Source organism: Hyperolius riggenbachi, chromosome 1, assembly GCF_040937935.1.
Source record: "Hyperolius riggenbachi isolate aHypRig1 chromosome 1, aHypRig1.pri, whole genome shotgun sequence".
Classification (NCBI taxonomy): domain Eukaryota; kingdom Metazoa; phylum Chordata; class Amphibia; order Anura; family Hyperoliidae; genus Hyperolius; species Hyperolius riggenbachi.
Window position 1 is genome coordinate 561,519,024 of NC_090646.1, and position 19,548 is coordinate 561,538,571.

Here is a 19,548-nt window from a genome sequence, read left to right on the forward strand (position 1 = left end):
TCGGGGGTCCCTGTCACTAGCTAACTGGGGTCCCTGTCACTTACTAACTGGGGTCCCTGTCACTCACTAACTGGGGTCCCTGTCACTCACTAACTGGGGTCCCTGTCACTCACTATCGGGGGTCACTGTCACTCACTATCGAGGGTCCCTGGTCCCTGTCACTCACTAGCTAACGTGGGTTCCTGTCACTAACTGGGGTCCCTGTCACTCACTACCTAACGGGGGTCCCTGTGTCTCACTAGCTTACGGGGGTCCCTGTGTCTCACTAGCTTACGGGGGTCCCTGTCACTCACTAGCTAACGGGGGTCCCTGTCACTCACTATCTATCGGGGGTCCCTGTCACTCACTAGCTAACGGGGGTCCCTGTCACTCACTCGCTAACTGGGGTCCCTGTCACTCACTAACTGGGGTCCCTGTCACTCACTAACTGGGGTCCCTGTCACTCACTAACTGGGGTCCCTGTCACTCACTAACTGGGGGTCCCTGTCACTCACTATTGGGGGTCCCTGTCACTCACTATCGGGGGTCCCTGTCACTCACTATCGGGGGTCCCTGTCACTCACTCACTATCGGGGGTCCCTATCACTCACTATCGGGGGTCCCTATCACTCACTATCGGGGGTCCCTGTCACTATCGGGGGTCCCTGTCACTCACTATCTATCGGGGGGCCCTGTCACTAGCTAACTGGGGTCCCTGTCACTCACTAACTGGGGTCCCTGTCACTCACTAACTGGGGTCCCTGTCACTCACTAACTGGGGTCCCTGTCACTAACTGGGGTCCCTGTCACTCACTATCGGGGGTCACTGTCACTCACTATCGAGGGTCCCTGGTCCCTGTCACTCACTAGCTAACGGGGGTCCCTGTCACTCACTAGCTAACGGGGGTCCCTGTCACTCACTAGCTAACGGGGGTCCCTGTCACTCACTAGCTAACGGGGGTCCCTGTCACTCACTAGCTAACGGGGGTCCCTGTCACTCACTAGCTAACGGGGGTCCCTGTCACTCACTAGCTAACGGGGGTCCCTGTCACTCACTAGCTAACGGGGGTCCCTGTCACTCACTAGCTAACGGGGGTCCCTGTCACTCACTAGCTGGGGTCCCTGTCACTCACTAACTGGGGTCCCTGTCACTCACTATCTATCGGGGGTCCCTGTCACTCACTATCTATCGGGGGTCCCTGTCACTCACTATCTATCGGGGGTCCCTGTCACTCACTCACTAACGGGGGTCCCTGTCACTCACTAACTGCGGTCCCTGTCACTCACTAACTGGGGTCCCTGTCACTATTTATCGGGGGTCCCTGTCACTATCTATCGGGGGTCCCTGTCACTTACTAGCTAACTGGGGTCCCTGTCACTCACTAACTGGGGTCCCTGTCACTCACTAACTGGGGTCCCTGTCACTATCTATCGGGGGTCCCTGTCACTATCTATCGGGGGTCCCTGTCACTATCTATCGGGGGTCCCTGTCACTATCTATCGGGGGTCCCTGTCACTATCTATCGGGGGTCCCTGTCACTCACTCACTAACGGGGGTCCCTGTCACTCACTAACTGCGGTCCCTGTCACTCACTAACTGGGGTCCCTGTCACTCACTAACTGGGGTCCCTGTCACTCACTATCGGGGGTCCCTGTCACTCACTATCGGGGGTCCCTGTCACTCACTATCGGGGGTCCCTGTCACTCACTATCGGGTGTCCCTGTCACTCACTAACGGGGGTCCCTGTCACTCACTCACTAACGGGGGTCCCTATCACTCACTATCGGGGGTCCCTGTCACTATCGGGGGTCCCTGTCACTCACTAACTGGGGTCCCTGTCACTCACTACCTAACTGGAGGCGCCTGTCACTCACTACCTAACTGGAGGCGCCTGTCACTCACCAGCTAACCTGGGGGACCCTGTCACTCACTACCTAACTTGGGGGGCTACCATATTAAGGGGGCATTCTGCCTATTTATATGAAATGCAGTCTATTTATGTGCCTCATGACTGCTGAATTTGTCTTGTTGGGAGCCTTATGATTTGTTGGGGGCCTCAAGATTGCTGAATTTGTCTTGTTGGGGGCCTCATTATTTGTTGGAGGCCTCGTGATTGCTGAATTTGTCTTGTTGGGGGCCTCATGATTGCTGAATTTGTCATGTTGGGGGCCTCATGATTGCTGAATTTGTCATGTTGGGGGCCTCACGATTGCTGAATTTGTCATGTTGGGGGCCTCATGATTGCTGAATTTGTCATGTTGGGGGCCTCACGATTGCTGAATTTGTCATGGGGGCCTCACGATTGCTGAATTTGTCATGGGGGCCTCACGATTGCTGAATTTGTCATGTCATGGGGGCCTCACGATTGCTGAATTTGTCATGTCGGGGGCCTCACGATTGCTGAATTTGTCATGTTGGGGGCCTCACAATTGCTGAATTTGTCTTGTCGGGGGCCTCATGATTGCTAACTGCGAGACTATGGGGAAAGCTGAATCCTTATCATATGAGACAATAGCATTAAACCTACTTTTTTAGCTTTTTAAAACAGAAAATAAAACTGGGAGGTTCTAAAAAATTTAATACATTTTTCAGGAGTAGGATGGATGAAATTGTTTATCTTCACAGTTTATTTTCAACTTGAATTTTCCATAATGTTCATGTATGAGTTAAAACGTTTGTACAGTATTTAGTTTAAATTGCTGTTGCTACTTTGCGATAAGTGACTTTTGGGTTGCAGTTTGGGCACTCGGCCTCCAAAAGGTTCGCCACCACTGTCCTAATCTAATGTCCCACCATTGCTAGGTTCATGTAAATTTGTCTCCACCCGTTACCACACCTACATTCTGGTCCATGGCCCACCCATTTTTCGGTGCGGCACGATAAGCGTGCCGCACAACGTGATCCTCATATTTTTGGCACGCTAGCTGCAGTGTACTGAATTCTGCTGCCTACAGTATGTACAGTATACGTTGTTCTCTAGTGCCTGCACTGTGTGCTGATCTACCTCCAGTGTGTACAGTGTAAGGTGTTACTCTGTGCCTTTACTGATATGTAAACCAGCTGTATTGTATGCTGATCCCTGCTACTTTCAGTATGTACAGTATTAGCTGTAAAGCCTGGTACACACATACAATTTTGATTAGCCAACTTTAGCTCTGTCCATTGTCTGTTGGCCCACTTACTGCAAGGGGGGTGGTAAAATTGGTGGTCAGTGATTGACCAATCAAAATTGTATGTGCGTATACATCTTTGATCTATGCCTATACTGATTGTAAATTATCTAAATAAAGGACAGGGGGCTCCATCCAATATTTCGATGGGCAGGCCCGTTATCTGTAGCTTACACCGCTGCTAAGTTCATGTACATTTGGCCCCACCCATGGCCACGCTCACTCACAACATGGCCACGCCTATTTTTTGCCACGGCGCGCCTCCCTGCCTGGTGCCCCCAGGTGCCCCCCGATCTCCAAGGACCCTAGAAACGCCCCTGGAGACATCTATGATATCAATGAAAATGTGTCGGCCTATAAATGCTATTCGGATATAATGACCACATAGAATAAATCCGAAGAGGGCATTTTTCCCAGGTATCCATGTGTAACAACTAAAAGCTGGCCATATACACAATATAATAAAAATTGTGTCCTAGAACCTCTAATTTCATAATTTGATTGAACCGATCAATAGGAATGCAGATTTCATAAAAAAAATGGTTTCATTTTTCCTACTGACTTCAATGCATTTTGCAGAATGTGTTTTTCTCATGCTCTTTGACCTCAGTGATGTTATTATCAACTGCATGATTTGCTGTCACTGAGGAATGTTTTCAGGAGAATCACAGAAGCTGACTAGTCATGTAGACTAGGAACAGCGGCATACAGTGATCATTGTTTCCTCTGTCAGGGAAAGAAGGAGAAGCAGACATGCAGAGGGGTGCTAGGGGTGCATATGTACACTGCCCTTCTATCAGCAGCTGCTTCATTGCTTCACATCCATTCAGAAATGATATGTTAGGATGAGAGATTTCCCCAAACCTTGTTACACCAAATACATCCCAGTATGGACCTTAATGCACATAGCTAACCTTGTACAAAAATACACTTTTGACTGTCCTCTCCACTTCTCCAATGTACTCATAACCTTGCATTACAGTGTTAAACAACAATACACAAAATAGTGATGTAACAATAACAAATGGTGTGCTGATTGCAATGTAGTATGTAGAGAGTCCAGGTGATGTGTAAAAGAGCACATATGGCTTACTTAGCTTACAATCGGTGGGTGGAAATGGACACAAAAGGAGGGGTGGGGTGTATGTCTAAGGGACGAGGTTGGAGCTGTGGGGATGGTAAGTAAAAAGTGGTGAACGGATAGGTCCTTGAATGAGTTGAAGGTAAGGACGAGCCTGATGGAGGGAGGGAGTTCCACAGAGTAGGGGCTGCTCTCGAGAAATCCTGCAGCATTATGATTAAGCAGGTCATGCAAAGAGGTAAATCTAAAATGGACCATCAGGAGGAGTGAATGAGCCTGGCAGCTGTTTCCATAATGGAATTGCAGAGGTCAGAGTCTGATCTCCGAGGTCCAGAAAGGATGGCATTGCAGTAATCCAGGTAGGAGATGCCCAGAGCATGGACCAGGAGTTTGGCTGTGTCAAAGTTTGGCTGTGCTGGGGTAGTGATCTGGGTTTGACTTTGGAGGTAGACTTGGGTGTCATGAGTGTAGTATAGGGGTCTGAGGATAGAGCCCTTGGGGACTCCAACAATTAAATGGATGGAGGGGGAGAGGGAGTAGGATTTGTTAAAGGTCTAGAAGGAGTGGTCAGAGAGGTAAGAAGAGAACCAGGTCAGGGCTGAGTCACGGATACTAACTGAGTGTAGAGTTTGAAGCAGGAGGGGATGGTCGATGGCGTTGAAGCCATAAAAGAAAAGAAGGTCCAGGTGGAGAAGGATGGAATAGTGGTTGTCTGATTCAGCCACAATGAGGTCCTTTGTGGTCTTGGTTAATGCTGTCTCTCTGGAGTGTGTGTGTGTGGGGGGGGGGGGGGGGTGATCAGAATCATGATAAAAGGTGGTCAAATAAACTGTTACAGTTGAGAAAATGAAACAGTCAATTTCTAAGACAGATGCTTGAGGCGTTTGGAGGCAAAAGGAAGAAAATAAATGGGGCATTAGCTGGATGACAGGGTGGGCAATGACCAGTTTGAAGGCAAAAGGCATAATTTAAGTGTACAGGGAGAAATTAAACAGAGTAGTTAGGGCCAGGGCAGAGGAGAAGGGCCAAAGTACATCTGAGGGGAAGGGGTCGAGTGGGGAGGTAGTGGCAGGTAAAAATGAGAAGAGCACCAGCCTCATCTACTGTGGTGGGGCAGGGTAGGTAGGATATGGGAGAGTGTCTGGAGTGAGAGGGCAGAGAAGGGAAGAGGTAGTGGGACGAAGAGGGATGTCCTGTCGGATGGAGACCATTTTTTAACTAAAGTAGTTGGTAAGGTCTTGGGCAGACACGTCGGAGGTAGCAGGTGGGTAGGGTTGAGGATGGAGTCGAAAGTGTCAAAAAGGCGACGAGTGTTGGAAACCTGAGAGCTAATGAGAGCAGAGTTTTGTGTGGCAGTGGAGAGAGTTATGTGAAAGATCTGCAGCTTTGCTTTGTAGTTCAAGAAGTCAGCGCGTTAAGGCGTGGCTTCCTCCACTTACGTTCCCGAAGTTCGAGCAGCTTATTGTAGGGAGTATGTGTGAGTGGTGTGCCAGGGTTTGGGGTTAGTTAGGGTCCAAAAAAGAAAAAAAGTGAGCACAATCCCATTGTCTCCATCTCCTCTGACCTCTAAGGTATGTAGCCTATGTTCTTTAGCACTTCACTGGCGTCCTGTTCACCTTGTGCCTCATATTTTGTACTTGTTATTGCTGGACGTCTTTACCTCTTATTATTCATTGTACAATGCTGTGTAATAAGTTGGCATATTATAAGGAAAGGATAATAATGAAAAAAACATGCTGTGAAGTATATGATGCAGAGGAATAAGTACTGACAGCTGACAGCTTTTAGGGCAGCAGCAAACAAGGAATGTCTCTGCATATTTTCAAACAAATAAATTAGGGAATTCTCCTAGACTTCTATGCCAATTGCTGTTTTACTGCCTTTTTTCTCTATTCAGAATGTTTTTATGAATAGGGCGTGTTCTATATTCTGTCCTCAAACACCCATATGAAATGGCATTTAATGTCATAGGTACTGGCCTTGTATCTGAAATATCAAGCCAGTGCTGGACCAGATTAAAGAGAACAAGATTAAACAATCCTGTTAGAAAAGAAGAGTTTGCACACAAAGTCACTTTTACCACATTTTTATAGTCCAAACCTTTATGTTGTTCCAAAATGAGATTTTTCATTGCCTCCATTGTTGCTTAATGGCTCTTTAGTTTGGCCTGTGTTTTAACCAACTTGCCAGGAATATATTTCCAATCATATAACTGAATTTACAAAACTACTGTAACAATGGTTTTGTGCGTTTTTGTGAGTGTGTGTATGTATATCAGAGGCCATACACAAGCTACTACACCTGATTGTTGTGTTGCGATGAGTAGAGATGGCCCGAACTTATGGGGGTTCGCGATCGCAGAAAACCGTGAATTTTACCGGAAGTTCGGTTCACCCCCATAGTGCACCATTAGGGTCAACTTTGACCCTCTACATCACAGTCAGCAGGCACATTGTAGCCAATCATGCTACACTCCCTCCTGGAGCCACTCCCCTCCTTATAAAAGGCAGGCATCGCCGGCCATTTTACTCACTCGTGAGCCTGCAGTAAATAGAGAAGGGACAGCTGCTGCTGCTGCTGCTGCAGACTCTCATAGGGAAAGATTAGTTAGGCTTTTGTAGGCTTCTTAGCTTGCTCCTTGCTGATTCTTATTGCTAAAATAGCACCCCACAACAGCTCTTTTGAGAGCTAATCTTGTTCTTGTGATCTATTTTTTTTGTGTGTCCCACAGGCACTTGTGTTGCATAGACAGCCTTGATAATTCATACTGTGTGTGTGCCACTGTCAGGCCCAGCACATTCATTGACTACCTGTGTGTGTGACAGGTGCACATTGTAATACCCAGTACTGCATATACCTACCTACCTGTTGTTCACAGTGCACCCACCTGCTGCTTTGCGTCCAATCTAGATTTTTTTCCCCCGGGACTTTTGGCGTGTATCCCACTCCGCCATGCGAAAACTCAGACATTAGACCCCTTCAAACATCTTTTCCATCACTTTTGTGGCCAGCATAAATTTTTCTAGTTTTCAAAGTTCGTCTCCCCATTGATGTCCATTGCGGTTCGCGAAAGTTTGCGCGAACCGAACTGTCGCGGAAGTCCGCGAACCCAGTTCACGAACCGAAAATCGGAGGGTCGGGCGATCTCTAGCGATGGGCTACATCAGGAGCATAAAATGGCAAACATATGACCCTGCGGTAGAGTGCACTGACAGGGTCATATGCATAGCGCCACCCCCTGCTCAGTAATGTACTCCCTACTAGACCAGAAGTATGTCATCGAGATTCCCGTTGGTCTACGCATGCACATTCAGGGGCTTTGCTATTAATTTTTGATTTCTCACATTCAGAACATATAAAAAAATACATGTTGATACATTATCTGTCATTTTATCGCATTTAAATCATGACTATTTTCTTCTAATTTTAACATAGATTCTCTCAAAAACAATATGGTATTTTTGAAAACAAATATTTTTCTCTTCTTCTTCTCACTATCCCACTTAAAGTGTACCAGAGCTGTAACATTAAAAAGATTTATACATACCTGAGGCCTCCTCCAGCCCCATCCGCTCCAGCCGCTCCCACGCAGCTGTCCTCCGCTGCTCGCAGTTTCGGGAACCGGGTCTCCGCACTTCCGTCAGTCGTAGCCAGTCTGGCGTAAGAGAAATGTGTCCTCTACGTATCTCTGCAGCAGCTGCTGGAGAGATATGCAGAGTGCACTTCTCCTGCGTAGCTGGCCGCGACTGACATCGTTGACGGGACCTGGTTCCCAAAGCTGCGGGCAGCGGATGATGGTGGCGTGGGAGCAATCAGAGCGGATGGGGCTGGAGGAAGCCCCAGGTATGTATAACATCAATTTAATGTTACAGCTCTGAGTCCCTTTAACATACCCTGAAAATGTGGTGTTCCTGTGATTTATGGGGGCATTGCTATTAAACGCTTTCACTTCACATCAAAATTGAATTGGCGACAATAACATTTGTTTGATAACGGTATTTACCATTTACGACAAATAATGTTATAAGATAAAACATTAACAGCATCAGCGTGCACCATTTTTTTTTCCTGCACCTCTTTTGCTCTTTTGCTCCACCTTACGCATTTCACAATGCAGTTACTCAGCACTGCATATTAGGTGAAACACAACAAACCTAGGCCTCCTTAATTGTAAGTTTTCTACTTGTTATACAGACTCTGGACCAGAACAAGTATTCAGATCAGGTTCTCTCTCTCTCTCACTCACTCACTCACTCACTCACTCACACACACACACACACACACACACACACACACACACACACACACACACACACACGTACACACACACACACGTACACACACACGTACACTCACACACACACACACACACACACACACACACACACACACACACACACACGTGTACACACACACACGTGTACACACACGTACACACACACACACGTACACGCACACACACGTACACACGTGTACACACACACACACGTACACGCACACACACGTACACACGTGTACACACACACACACACACACACATTGTATACACACACACACACACACACACACACACACACACACACACACACACACACACACACACACACACACACACACACACACACACACATTGTACACACACACACACAATCTCTCTCTCTCTGTTTTAACATGTTAATAAATCATTTTTCTCTGTCTATAATTGCAGGGGGACGTAAACGATGCTGAAGACCCGAGCACGAGTATTGGTGCCTATCACTACATGCTAGAGACAAACCTTGGCAAGACAATGCTGGAGTTTCAGGTTAGCTGATGAACTATGTTTCCACCTGTAAGCTTGTAAAGTACTCAGTAAAACAATAACCGATGGGACCCATAAATGTTTCTGCAATTCACTTATTTTTATACATTTAGTAATGATCTATAGTTGCCTATAGAAACTTTATTGCACTTGGAAGTGTTTCCTGTATGAATCAGCAAGCATGCCAAATATGAACAGCACATTTACTCAACTCGGTCATTTTCATTCTTGTAGTTGAATGAAAAAAAAGAGATGGAAAAAGCCAACGTTCATACAAATTGTATGCAGCCTTGGAATGGGCCAATCCAAACCAACAAAAAAGTGCATTTGGCTGAATTCTAAGCTGCATGTAATTTGCAATATTTTGCTGACCATCTGTACACAGCAGTAGAGGCATGTAGTAAAAATTTCTGGGCGGATCACTTTGGCCGAGCGGCAGATAACATTGATTTCATCCCTCTTACCAATCCAGCTGTGGGACATCTCTCCAGCACCATTACATCCCCCGCATAGATCACTGTGCTCACTTGCATGCAAGCCACGCATCTGCACAGTCTCAGCTCTTTAATATTGCCCAATGAATCAGGTACCATTGTTATCCTACTGTAAAACAGCTTATTGCCTGGCTGTCATGCTGATCCTTGAGCTTAAATAGTATTTCTGATCAGCTGGAACTGTGCATTGAAGGCAAAGCAACCTTATTGACTATGAATCCTGCATAAAAAAAAAAAAAAAAGTGAATGGTACTTCCTCCCCGAGATGCTCAATTTTGAAGAGCTCTTCTGTGAGGCCTGCTGCAGCCCCTTGCCACTTACTAGCAAACCAATATGGTGGCTGCTCCATCTCTGATAGATGAGGAGGAAGGGAGGACATCTGTTAATCTCAGTGGCCATGATGTCCTGTGAAGTCCTGCCTCCGTGTCCATTAAAGAGATATGGAGAAAGCAGCTGCCATATTTGTTTACTGACAACAGTGATGTGGGCAGAGGCAGACCTCTTACTATGACCAGACCTTACACATAGGAGCCATAATAATAATAATAATTAGCACCCTAGTTAGCACACCCAAAGCTTTTAGGCATGCTAACTGAGTTAGCACCCTTTTGTGAATCGAGCTCCTAAAAGCTTTGGGTGTGCTAACTAGGGTGCTAAGCAGTTAGCATGGCCAAAGCTTTTATTGATCGCGTGCAAAGTTTAGCGGTCGCACCGCTAAACTGTCGCACCGGGTGCATCTAAAATGTTGCACTGGGTGTGCCCAAAACGTCGCACAGTGCAATGTTTACACTTTGTGCGCAAAGGGCTTTAGGGGCTTGATTCACAAAACGGTGCTGTTAGCACGGTGTGAAAAGTGCTTCGCGCGACATTTTGCGTGATAACGGTTAGCGCGCAAAAATTAAAGCGCAAATGCAAATTTTTGTGCGCGACAACCGTTTTTCCATGCAAAACCCGTTTTTCACGTGAAAACGAAAAGCTGTGCTAACAGTTACCACCGTTTGGGGAATCAAGCCCCAGGTGTGCTAAGGGGCTTCTAGGCGTGCTAACTAAGTTAGCACCCTTTTGTGAATCACGCCCAATGTATGGAGTCATAAACAACAAACCCCCACAAGGAAGTGAATCAAGTGAAAACTGGGCTTACTGGGAAGATGGAGACCCCTGACATCTGGACTGCACCTTGCCCGCCTCGCTTGAGGATCACTCTATGATATATTGCACATAGTGTTGTTTATATGTAGGATTATTTTACGTTGTTTACATGTGCATTATTCAGGTGTGCCACTTCGGTACCTGAGACCTTTAATTGTATTGTATATATTCATGAATTGCTATATTTATGAGCACCATGCACTTTATCTGTATCAACTGAAGTATTGCCTCATTTATATTTCTTTATGATTGGAGGGATGATCCAGACCCTAAATACTGTTAATATCATATACTTTTAATTCTTAATATGATTGACTGTCTATGGCTCCATCTCTTACCTCTCATTGGGCTTGAAGCTGCACCTTAACCACTTAACATCTCAGTCGTTTTCAGCTTATGCATCCGAGCAATGTTCACCTCCCATTCATTAGCCTATAACTTTATCACTACTTATCACAATGAACTGATCTATATCTTGTTTTTTCCGCCACCAATTAGGCTTTCTTTGGGGGGTACATTTTGCTAAGAGCCACTTTACTGTAAATGCATTTTAACAGGAAGAATAAGAAAAAAAATGAAAAAATTCATTATTTGTCAGTTTTCGGCCATTATAGTTTTAAAATAATACATGCCTCCATAATTAAAACCCACATATTGTTATTGCCCATTTGTCACGGTTATTTCACCATTTAAATTATGTCCCTATCACAATGTATCGCGACAATATTTTATTTGGAAATAAAAGAGAATTTTTTCCGTTTTGCATACATCACTATTTACAAGCTTATAAAAAAAAAATAGATAGAAATATTTCATCTTTACATAGATATTTAAAAAGTTTAGACCCTTAGGTAAATATTTATGTGTTTTTGTTTTTTTTATAGTAATGGTTTTTTTGTTTTTTTTTATTAAACATTTTATGTGGGCATTTTTGGGAGGGTGGGTTTTAAAAGTGTTTTATTTGGGGAAATATTGGTGTATTGTAATGTTTTTGGGCATTTACATGTAGTTTTACTTTTTGGCCACAAGATGGCAATCTCGATTTTTTTTACATGACGTCACTCTAAGCGTACAATGTACGCTTAGAGGGACACAGCTTCTGAAAGAGCGAAGCTTCCGAGAGAAGCTGTCGCTTTTTCAGCGGGGGAGAGGAATCAATGATCGGGCTCCCCAGCCCGATACATTGATTCCGTGGCTACCGACTCCGCGGCCGGGAGTGCGCGTGCACGCGCGCGATCGGCCGCGGGAGCGCGCCTGTCCTCCTTGACGTTTTTATACGTCAAGGAGGACAAAGTGGTTAAAGGACTTACGAGGCCTGTTTGCTCAAAAATTTTTTTTTTAAAAGTTAGATACCTGTGTCAATTTGTGAGGCACGGAGGACGCCGTCCGCGCCCTCCGTGCCGTTCCGCCGGGTCCCCGCCGCTCAGTATCCCCCCGAACGTCGGGCTCTTCAGCCTTTACAAAGATGGCCACCAGAGCTGGCCGCGGCTGCGCAGTCTGCATAGCCGCGAGTGCGGCTGCGCAGCTCTAAGGCCAACCCCTCGATCCACGTAACAGGCTGTTTCCTGTAGCGTGGATCGGGGGGTTGGCCTTAGAGCTGCGCAGCTGCACTCGCGGCTATGTGGACTGCGCAGCCGTGGCCAGCTCCGGCGGCCATCTTTGTGAAGGCTGGAGAGCCCGACCCGTTCAGGGGGATCCTGAGCGGCGGGGACCAGGCGGAACGGCACGGAGGGCGCGGGCGGCGTCCTCCGTGCCTCACAAACTGACACAGGTATCTAACTTTTTTCATTTTTTTTTTGAGCAAACAGGCCTCGTAAGTCCTTTAATGTGAAGGAGTAGCCACAATGCATGCTTTACATAGTAGCTCTCGCTTCTATGTAAGGAGCACGCCTTCCATAGATAGGAGCGTGCCTTCCCATACATAATAACTATAGTAACTGTGTCTAGGAAGGCACGCTAGATTCTAGTTGAAGGTATTTTGGACCATTCCTCTTTACAAAACATCTCTAGTTCATTCAGTTTTTGTACAGTTGTACAGAGGGGCCAAAAGTATAAAAGTAGGATAAAATGTTTTTAAAGAGAACTATGGGGGGTAAGTGGTGGACTTACCTTCCCAAAAGGGCACCACTAACCCCCCATTGTTCTCCTTTATCCTACTTTTATACTTTTGGCGCCTCTGTACAACTGTACAAAAAGTATGTCCACCCCTGCTGGAGGGGACATGGTTCCCTTTTTTTCCGATCTACAGAGAGCGACTTCTTTATCCTGAGTGGGGACAGATCTAATACTCCCCACCTGCCTTCAAAGTAGTTGCCTGATACGGTAACTCAGATTTGTAAGTATAACATTATATTTCTCCTTCTATATCCATGTTACAGTGCATACTACACTATATTGGGCTCTCTGTGTTCCCCCTCCTTATGTAGTTCATTCAGGTTTGATGGCTTCCAAGCATGGGCAGCTCTCTTTAACTCACACCTTAATTATATTCAGGTCTGGTGACTGAGATGGCCATTCCAGAATATTGTACTTGTTCCTCTGCATGAATAATGCCTAAGTGTATTTTGTGCAGTGTTTAGGGTTCTTGTCTTCTTGAAAGATCCAGCCCCTGTTCAGCTTCAGCTTTGTCACTGATTCCTGGACATTGGTCTCCAGAATCTACTGATACAGAGTGGAATCCATGAGTCCCTCAACTTTGACAAGATTCCCAGTCCCTGCACTGGGCACATAGCCACACAGCATGATGGAACCACCACCATATTTTACTGTAGGTAGCAGGTGTTTTTCTTGAAATGCTGTGTTGTCTTTCCTCCATGCAAAACGCCCCTTGTTATGCCCAAATAACTCAATTTTAGGTCCAAAGCAGCTTATTCCAAAATGAAGCTGGCTTGTCCAAATGTGCTTTAGCGTGCCTCAAGCGGCTCTATTTGTGCTGTGGGCTGAGAAAAGGCTTCCTCTGCATACAGCATCTCTTTGTGTAAAGTGCACTGAATGGTTGAACGATGCACAGTGACTCCATCTGCAGCAAGATGATGTTGTAGGTCTTTGGTGCTGGTCTGTGGGTTGACTCTGACTGTTCTCACCATTCATTGCTTTTGTCTATCCAAAATTTTTCTTGGTCTGCCACTTAGAGCCTTAAATTAAACTGAGCTTGTGGTCTTCCATTTCCTCAATATGTTCCTAACTGTGGAAACAGCCATCTGAAATCTCTGAGACAGCTTTCTGTATCCATCCCCTAAACCATGATGGTGAACAATCTTTATCTTTGGGTCATTTGAGAGTTGTTTTGAGACCCCCATGTTGCTACTCTTCAGAGAATTTAAAAGAGGAGGGAAACTTACAATTGACCTGTAAGGATCCCTCCTGTAGCGTCTTCTGTCCGTTGCAGTGGAGCTGCAAATGGACAGTTCTGGCTTATCTGCTTGCATTCGGTTGTGCATTCGCAATAAGTCTCATTGTCATTTGCAATCGCTCTGCAGTTCTGGACAGCTCAGGATGCTGTCATCATCCCACCAATTGCTTGTTGCAGCTGCATGAATGTTGTTACATAATATTGCATGTATCTCTTATGGGAGTCCTTTGCATTCACAGCCAGCTAGCAAATGGTAATCAAGCCAGCTCAGGTTTGAATGATTACCATTCAGCTGTGTGGGAATTTGCATACCTGCATCCATTGGCTGAGGCCAGCATAAAAGTCTGCCTCCCATTTCCTACCCCGCCTGCAATAGCGTTCAGCTCTCTGAGTTGTTGTTGGGTCTATGCTGTGAAAGTTGTTATTGTAAATGTATAATGCCTTGCTCTGTATTGTCATGTCTGCTGGATGTTTGCTGACCTGTGGGGGTCAGTGAAGTCCTTCTGATCCTGATAGTTAGATTCTGCCAGCATCACGTTGGTGACTGGTAGTATTCGTTCTAGCCTTGTTTTAGAGGACGAACTATAGCAGCGGTTGCCATTAGTTTGCTCCTACCTGTTAGTCTTGTCTATCTCAGTGTGAATGTTGCCGTCGCTGAAACAGCGACTAGATTGCCTGAGCATAACGTCTGTCTGTTGTCTGTCTTGTTAACTGTCATTACTTGTGCTTTAGCTAGTGAGTTATTTGAGACTGAGCTACATTTCATATATTGCGCATCAGCACAATATATATGTACTCTAGTCAGTCTTGTACTTTGTAGTTATATATCTTGTAATTTATTCATAATATTCTAGTAATATTATTGAAGTAACATCTATTGTAATATTGTATTGTGTACCGACCTTTATCTGCTTCTCGACTACGAATCTGCCTTATTCTTCCAATACGACTGACATCTGCATTAACGTGTATGAGCCAAGCCTGTTACTGACTATGTCTGTTGTGTATTGTATCACATAGCATCTAGCCTGATAGGCGGCCCAGAGCTACAGTTGCTCTGGGCAATCTAGCTCCCTTGTTCATTACTCCTGTGTCCATCTGTGGAGCCTCTTTCATTATCCAGCTACTTAGCCTTGTTGCGCTGGGTGGTCAGAAAGTATGACCCCCCAGCATTACATGACCCCCTTAAATACTCTTTCTCATAATTGGATTCACCTGTGTATGTAGGTAAGGGGTCACTGAGCTTACCAAGCCAATTTGAGTTCCAATAATTAGTTCTAAAGGTTTTGGAATCCATAAAATGACAACAGTGCCCAAATGTATGCACCTTCCTAATTTTATGTAAACCATTATTGCACACTTTCTGTAAATCCAATATACTTCATTTCACTTCTCAAATACCACTGTGTGTGTCTCCTATATGATATATTTAACTGAACGTTTTTATCGTAACAGCCAACGATTTATACAGGAAGATTAACAACGTTGTCCAAACTTTTGCATCCCACTGTATCGAAGGAAGGCACACTCCTTACATAGAAGCGAGCGCTGCTATGTAAGGCATGCATAGTGGCTGCTCCTTCACATTAAGCTGCACTGCTTTAGCAGTGCACCTTAATGAATCAAGCCTCATGTTTTTAGTTGTTTTTATTGTGTAGTATTGACCAATAAAGATTATATTTGATATTTATTACAATTTCTGGTTTGGTGCCATTATTGGGATTTCTTTTGTTCTAGTTAGTTGCTGTTATATATTTTTATGTTTTTATTTTATTAGCATTTAATGCAGTTCATGTCATTTTTTTGTATACTAGGCCTTATAACTGTATTAAACACTTTGAAATGTTATCGAGTCCAATATTTCTCAGGCTGGTGTCAGAAATGCAACACATGCTACTACTAGTGTAACTAGAAGAAAGTACTGGGCTTGGTTATCACTGCTTTGGGCCCAATAACACCATAACTCTGCCCCGTTTGGCGAACACAAAAATGATTATCCACCCCAATAAAAAACTGTTAGTTTCCCTGAAACATCTCTGTATCAAGGAGACCGTTGCAAGGCAGTCGTGAAACTCAAGACACCACCAGGTTGTAGAGCCTGCCAATAACCGTTAAAAAGTTCCTGTACATTTGGGAAATATAAGGATGCAAAAGAATGATTGTGCAGTTAGTATAACAAATGGAATGGAAGGCAAGCCTTTCGCTATGCACTTTGTCCCAATGCTAGACATTTCTGCAAGCACCACATAAAAGAGAAGTAAGTGGTGCCAGCACTAAACGCCGGCACCAGATGATTGTAAATGAGAACAAAGCTGGATCCAGAAATGCACTGGCCAATTATCAGAGCAGTTTAAATAAACATTTCCAAAGCTGGGATTCTGGTTATGTAAGGTGTGATGAGTGTGTCCCGATAGGACTTGTTAATGTGAGTAAATTGAAGCTGGGAGCTCTAATGCCCGTGCATAAAACATAACAGAAAGAAATGGGAAATGTCCTCTAAGGTAAACTAACCAACTATGTTATTTTTCTAGCAGGAAATTAGTTCTTTCCTCGCCTTCAAACATTAATAGGCGAAAACAGTGAGTGGCCAAAAAATACACTTTTTTGGGGGAGGAAGTGAAATGAAACACGGCGGGGGGTATAATAAAGGTATGCTGCCCACACCCATCTGTCTATGAAGATATATGGATTTTATATAGCTGTAATTAAAGTTAACTCTAGTCCACCATTACTCAATGGAATATTTGCTTTTATCCTCTGAAATTGCTTTTTCTCTCTTAAAGCTGAAATGACCAGATTTTGTATCATTCTGTTAGTTCCCTGTATTTTGTTTGTTACATTTGGCCATATTCACTAAATAAAGTTAAAATTGCAATGCACAGGTAGCGCATGGTAATTTTACTGTTACTTACGCCAACAAGGTAGCATGCATTGCACAATTAGCGCACCCTTTTGTTACATAGGTAACACAATCTATGGAAATAGAGTAATGTAACTAAAAATAGGGACATCATTTTTTCTGAAACCTTCCAGAATTTGAGCAATCAAATTTATTGATGTGTTTGTATGGTAACTAGGGGCTTTCTTTTTATTAAAGGAGAGGCGGCTTTGTCCACAGTTTTGCTGGGTAGGTCTTCTGTCTTTGATAGTGTTGGTGTTCGAATTCAGCATAGCCATTTTGGAACACGCAAATACTCCCGACTGCCACTGTTCAGTGCCAAACAAGTGGACAGGGCCAGGAGGAGTTCACTGCTTTGTGAGTCACATTGCATTTCACAAAGCAAACATTTCACATGACTACCATGCTTCCACCTTCCAAACCAGAATGTGACTCGCTAGGCAGTGAACTCCTCCTGTCTCTGTGTGGTTTTTAGTTGCTAAATAGCGGCTGTCGGGAGTATTCAGGTGTTCTGAATCGGTTATGCCGATTCTGGAAGTGAATCCTAGAATTTCCTGTGTCACTTACCCAGAGATGTGGGAATGCAAAGTGAATCCCCAAAACTTCAGTTGTTCTCTGGCAGGTCTAATTTAAATAAAAAATAACTACTGTATTTGTAAAACAAGATCTTGTAATTTTTGTGTTCTTTTATTTGTTCCTCAGCTTGTGATATATTTTCCACTATTTTACTGATGAAAAACCTTCTTGTCCTGTTCTGAATATGGTGGGAACTTATCGAAGAAGAAATTCACACATTTGTCATCCATTTTTTCATGGCAAGAAGCTTGAAAAGCAATACATTTTTCAATTTTTTTAGCATTTTATGAATCTGCCAGACATGGAAGTAAACTGACAAAAAAAACGGTTATCCACACCTTCATAATTAGGTCTCACAGAATCTTATATAAAAAAGAGCGATACAGGAATCTAGCAGCTTCCAATACAAAAGCAGGCTGGCAATTCCAATACAAAGATCAGGCTGAAGAGAGAGAAGTGCATAGGAGAATATATTTCAATTTCACAAACATTTCCCTCTTCCAGCCGAGCCCTGAAATGTCCTGGGCATTGTGTGTGCCCTTCCTGTAGTGATGAATGTTCTGCTTTGTGATCATATTGAATGATTCCTTCTATAACTCTCTCAGCGTGCTTCACTGTAAATTATATCTGTGGTCGGGTACTTTGCTTTTTAATGCAGGTATTTATGCATTCCTTTCTTCTTGGGAACAATATATCAGTTTTATAGTAATGGATTGGGAGCTGTCTTAATGGTAAACTGATTTTAATTGGAATGATGCCCATGCCTTGTGTCCCTAATGGACCCAGTTGCTACTCATAGACCTGCATGTACTGTTGCATCTGAATTTATAATTAACCATTGTTTCCATTTGTGTCAGCTCTATGTACAATTCAGTATGCCTTTAATACCATCAGGGACAGATTTACAGCTCAGGCAGACACATAAGCTCTGGCTCCCTAAACCCTGCCCCTTACAGAGGCCACACCCCCTCAAGCCATTCCCTCTTTTCTTATTAAATTGTGCCCCTCCACCAGCCCCTATAGCCAGATATGCCACATTAGCCCCTATAGATAGTCAGATGTGACCCAATTAGCCCCGATAGATAGCCAGATGTGTCCCCCATCAGCCACTATTTATTATTTATTTATTTATTGTATTTATAAAGCGCCAACATATTACTGGACAATACTTTAGGTTACATACAATATTTAAGGGTGACCTACAGCAATATGACAATACAGGAATACAAGAAAAACCAGATCACGCAGTACAGTATGAGTACAAGGTAATGCTTAGTCACTGGATGGGAGCATGGACATTAGGCAAGTTGAGTTCACTCAAATGCATAGCATGGGTGCACAGTAATGGAGGTGCATGATCAGGTAGGACACAAAAGGAGGAGGACCCTGCCCAAAGTCTTACAATCTAGAGGGAGAGGTAGGGACATGAAAGTTAGGGGACCAGAGTTTAGCTGCGGGTTTAGAGCACTTGTGAAGGGTGGTAGGCCAGAGTGAAAAGGTGAGTTTTGAGGGCCTTCTTGAAGATGTTGAAGGAGGGGGCTGTGCTAATGGGTGGAGGTAGGGAGTTCCATAGTGTTGGAGCAGCTCTTGAGAAGTCCTGGAGGCGTGCCTGGGACTGGGTGATGCGGGGGCGGTCAGGCGAAGTTCATTCGAGGAGTGGCTAGGTGTGTACCTCTGAGTAAGATTGGAAATGTAGGTTGGACAGGTTTTGTGGGCAGATTTGTAGGTCAGACACCGTATCTTGAATCTGATTCTGGACTGGATAGGAAGCCAGTGGAGGGATTCACGGAGGGGAGCCGCCGTGGTGGAGTGTTGGGAGGAGTGGATAATTCCGGCTGCCGCATTCTTGATGGACTGCAGTGGGGCTATTCGGGTCATAGGCAGACCAGACAGAAGGGCATTGCAGTAGTCAAGGCGGGAAATTATGAGGGCATGGATGAGGAGTTTGGTGGTGGCAGAGGTCAGGAAAGGGCGGATCTTGCAGATGTTATGAAGGTGGAAGTTGTAGGACTTTGTGAGGTTTTGGATGTGGGGAGTGAAGGAGAG

The 19,548-nt window shown here is 44.7% G+C and overlaps 1 protein-coding gene across 1 annotated transcript in view; it reads left to right on the forward strand.

Annotated features, from left to right (window-relative positions):
- The window catches only part of LIX1 (limb and CNS expressed 1), a 195,453-nt gene that overhangs the window by 153,314 nt on the left and 22,591 nt on the right, over window positions 1–19,548 (forward strand). The window contains exon 4 of the mRNA XM_068247490.1: window positions 8,940–9,035. Coding sequence (XP_068103591.1) covers window positions 8,940–9,035 — 96 coding nt within the window. The remainder of the gene's footprint in view (window positions 1–8,939; window positions 9,036–19,548) is intronic.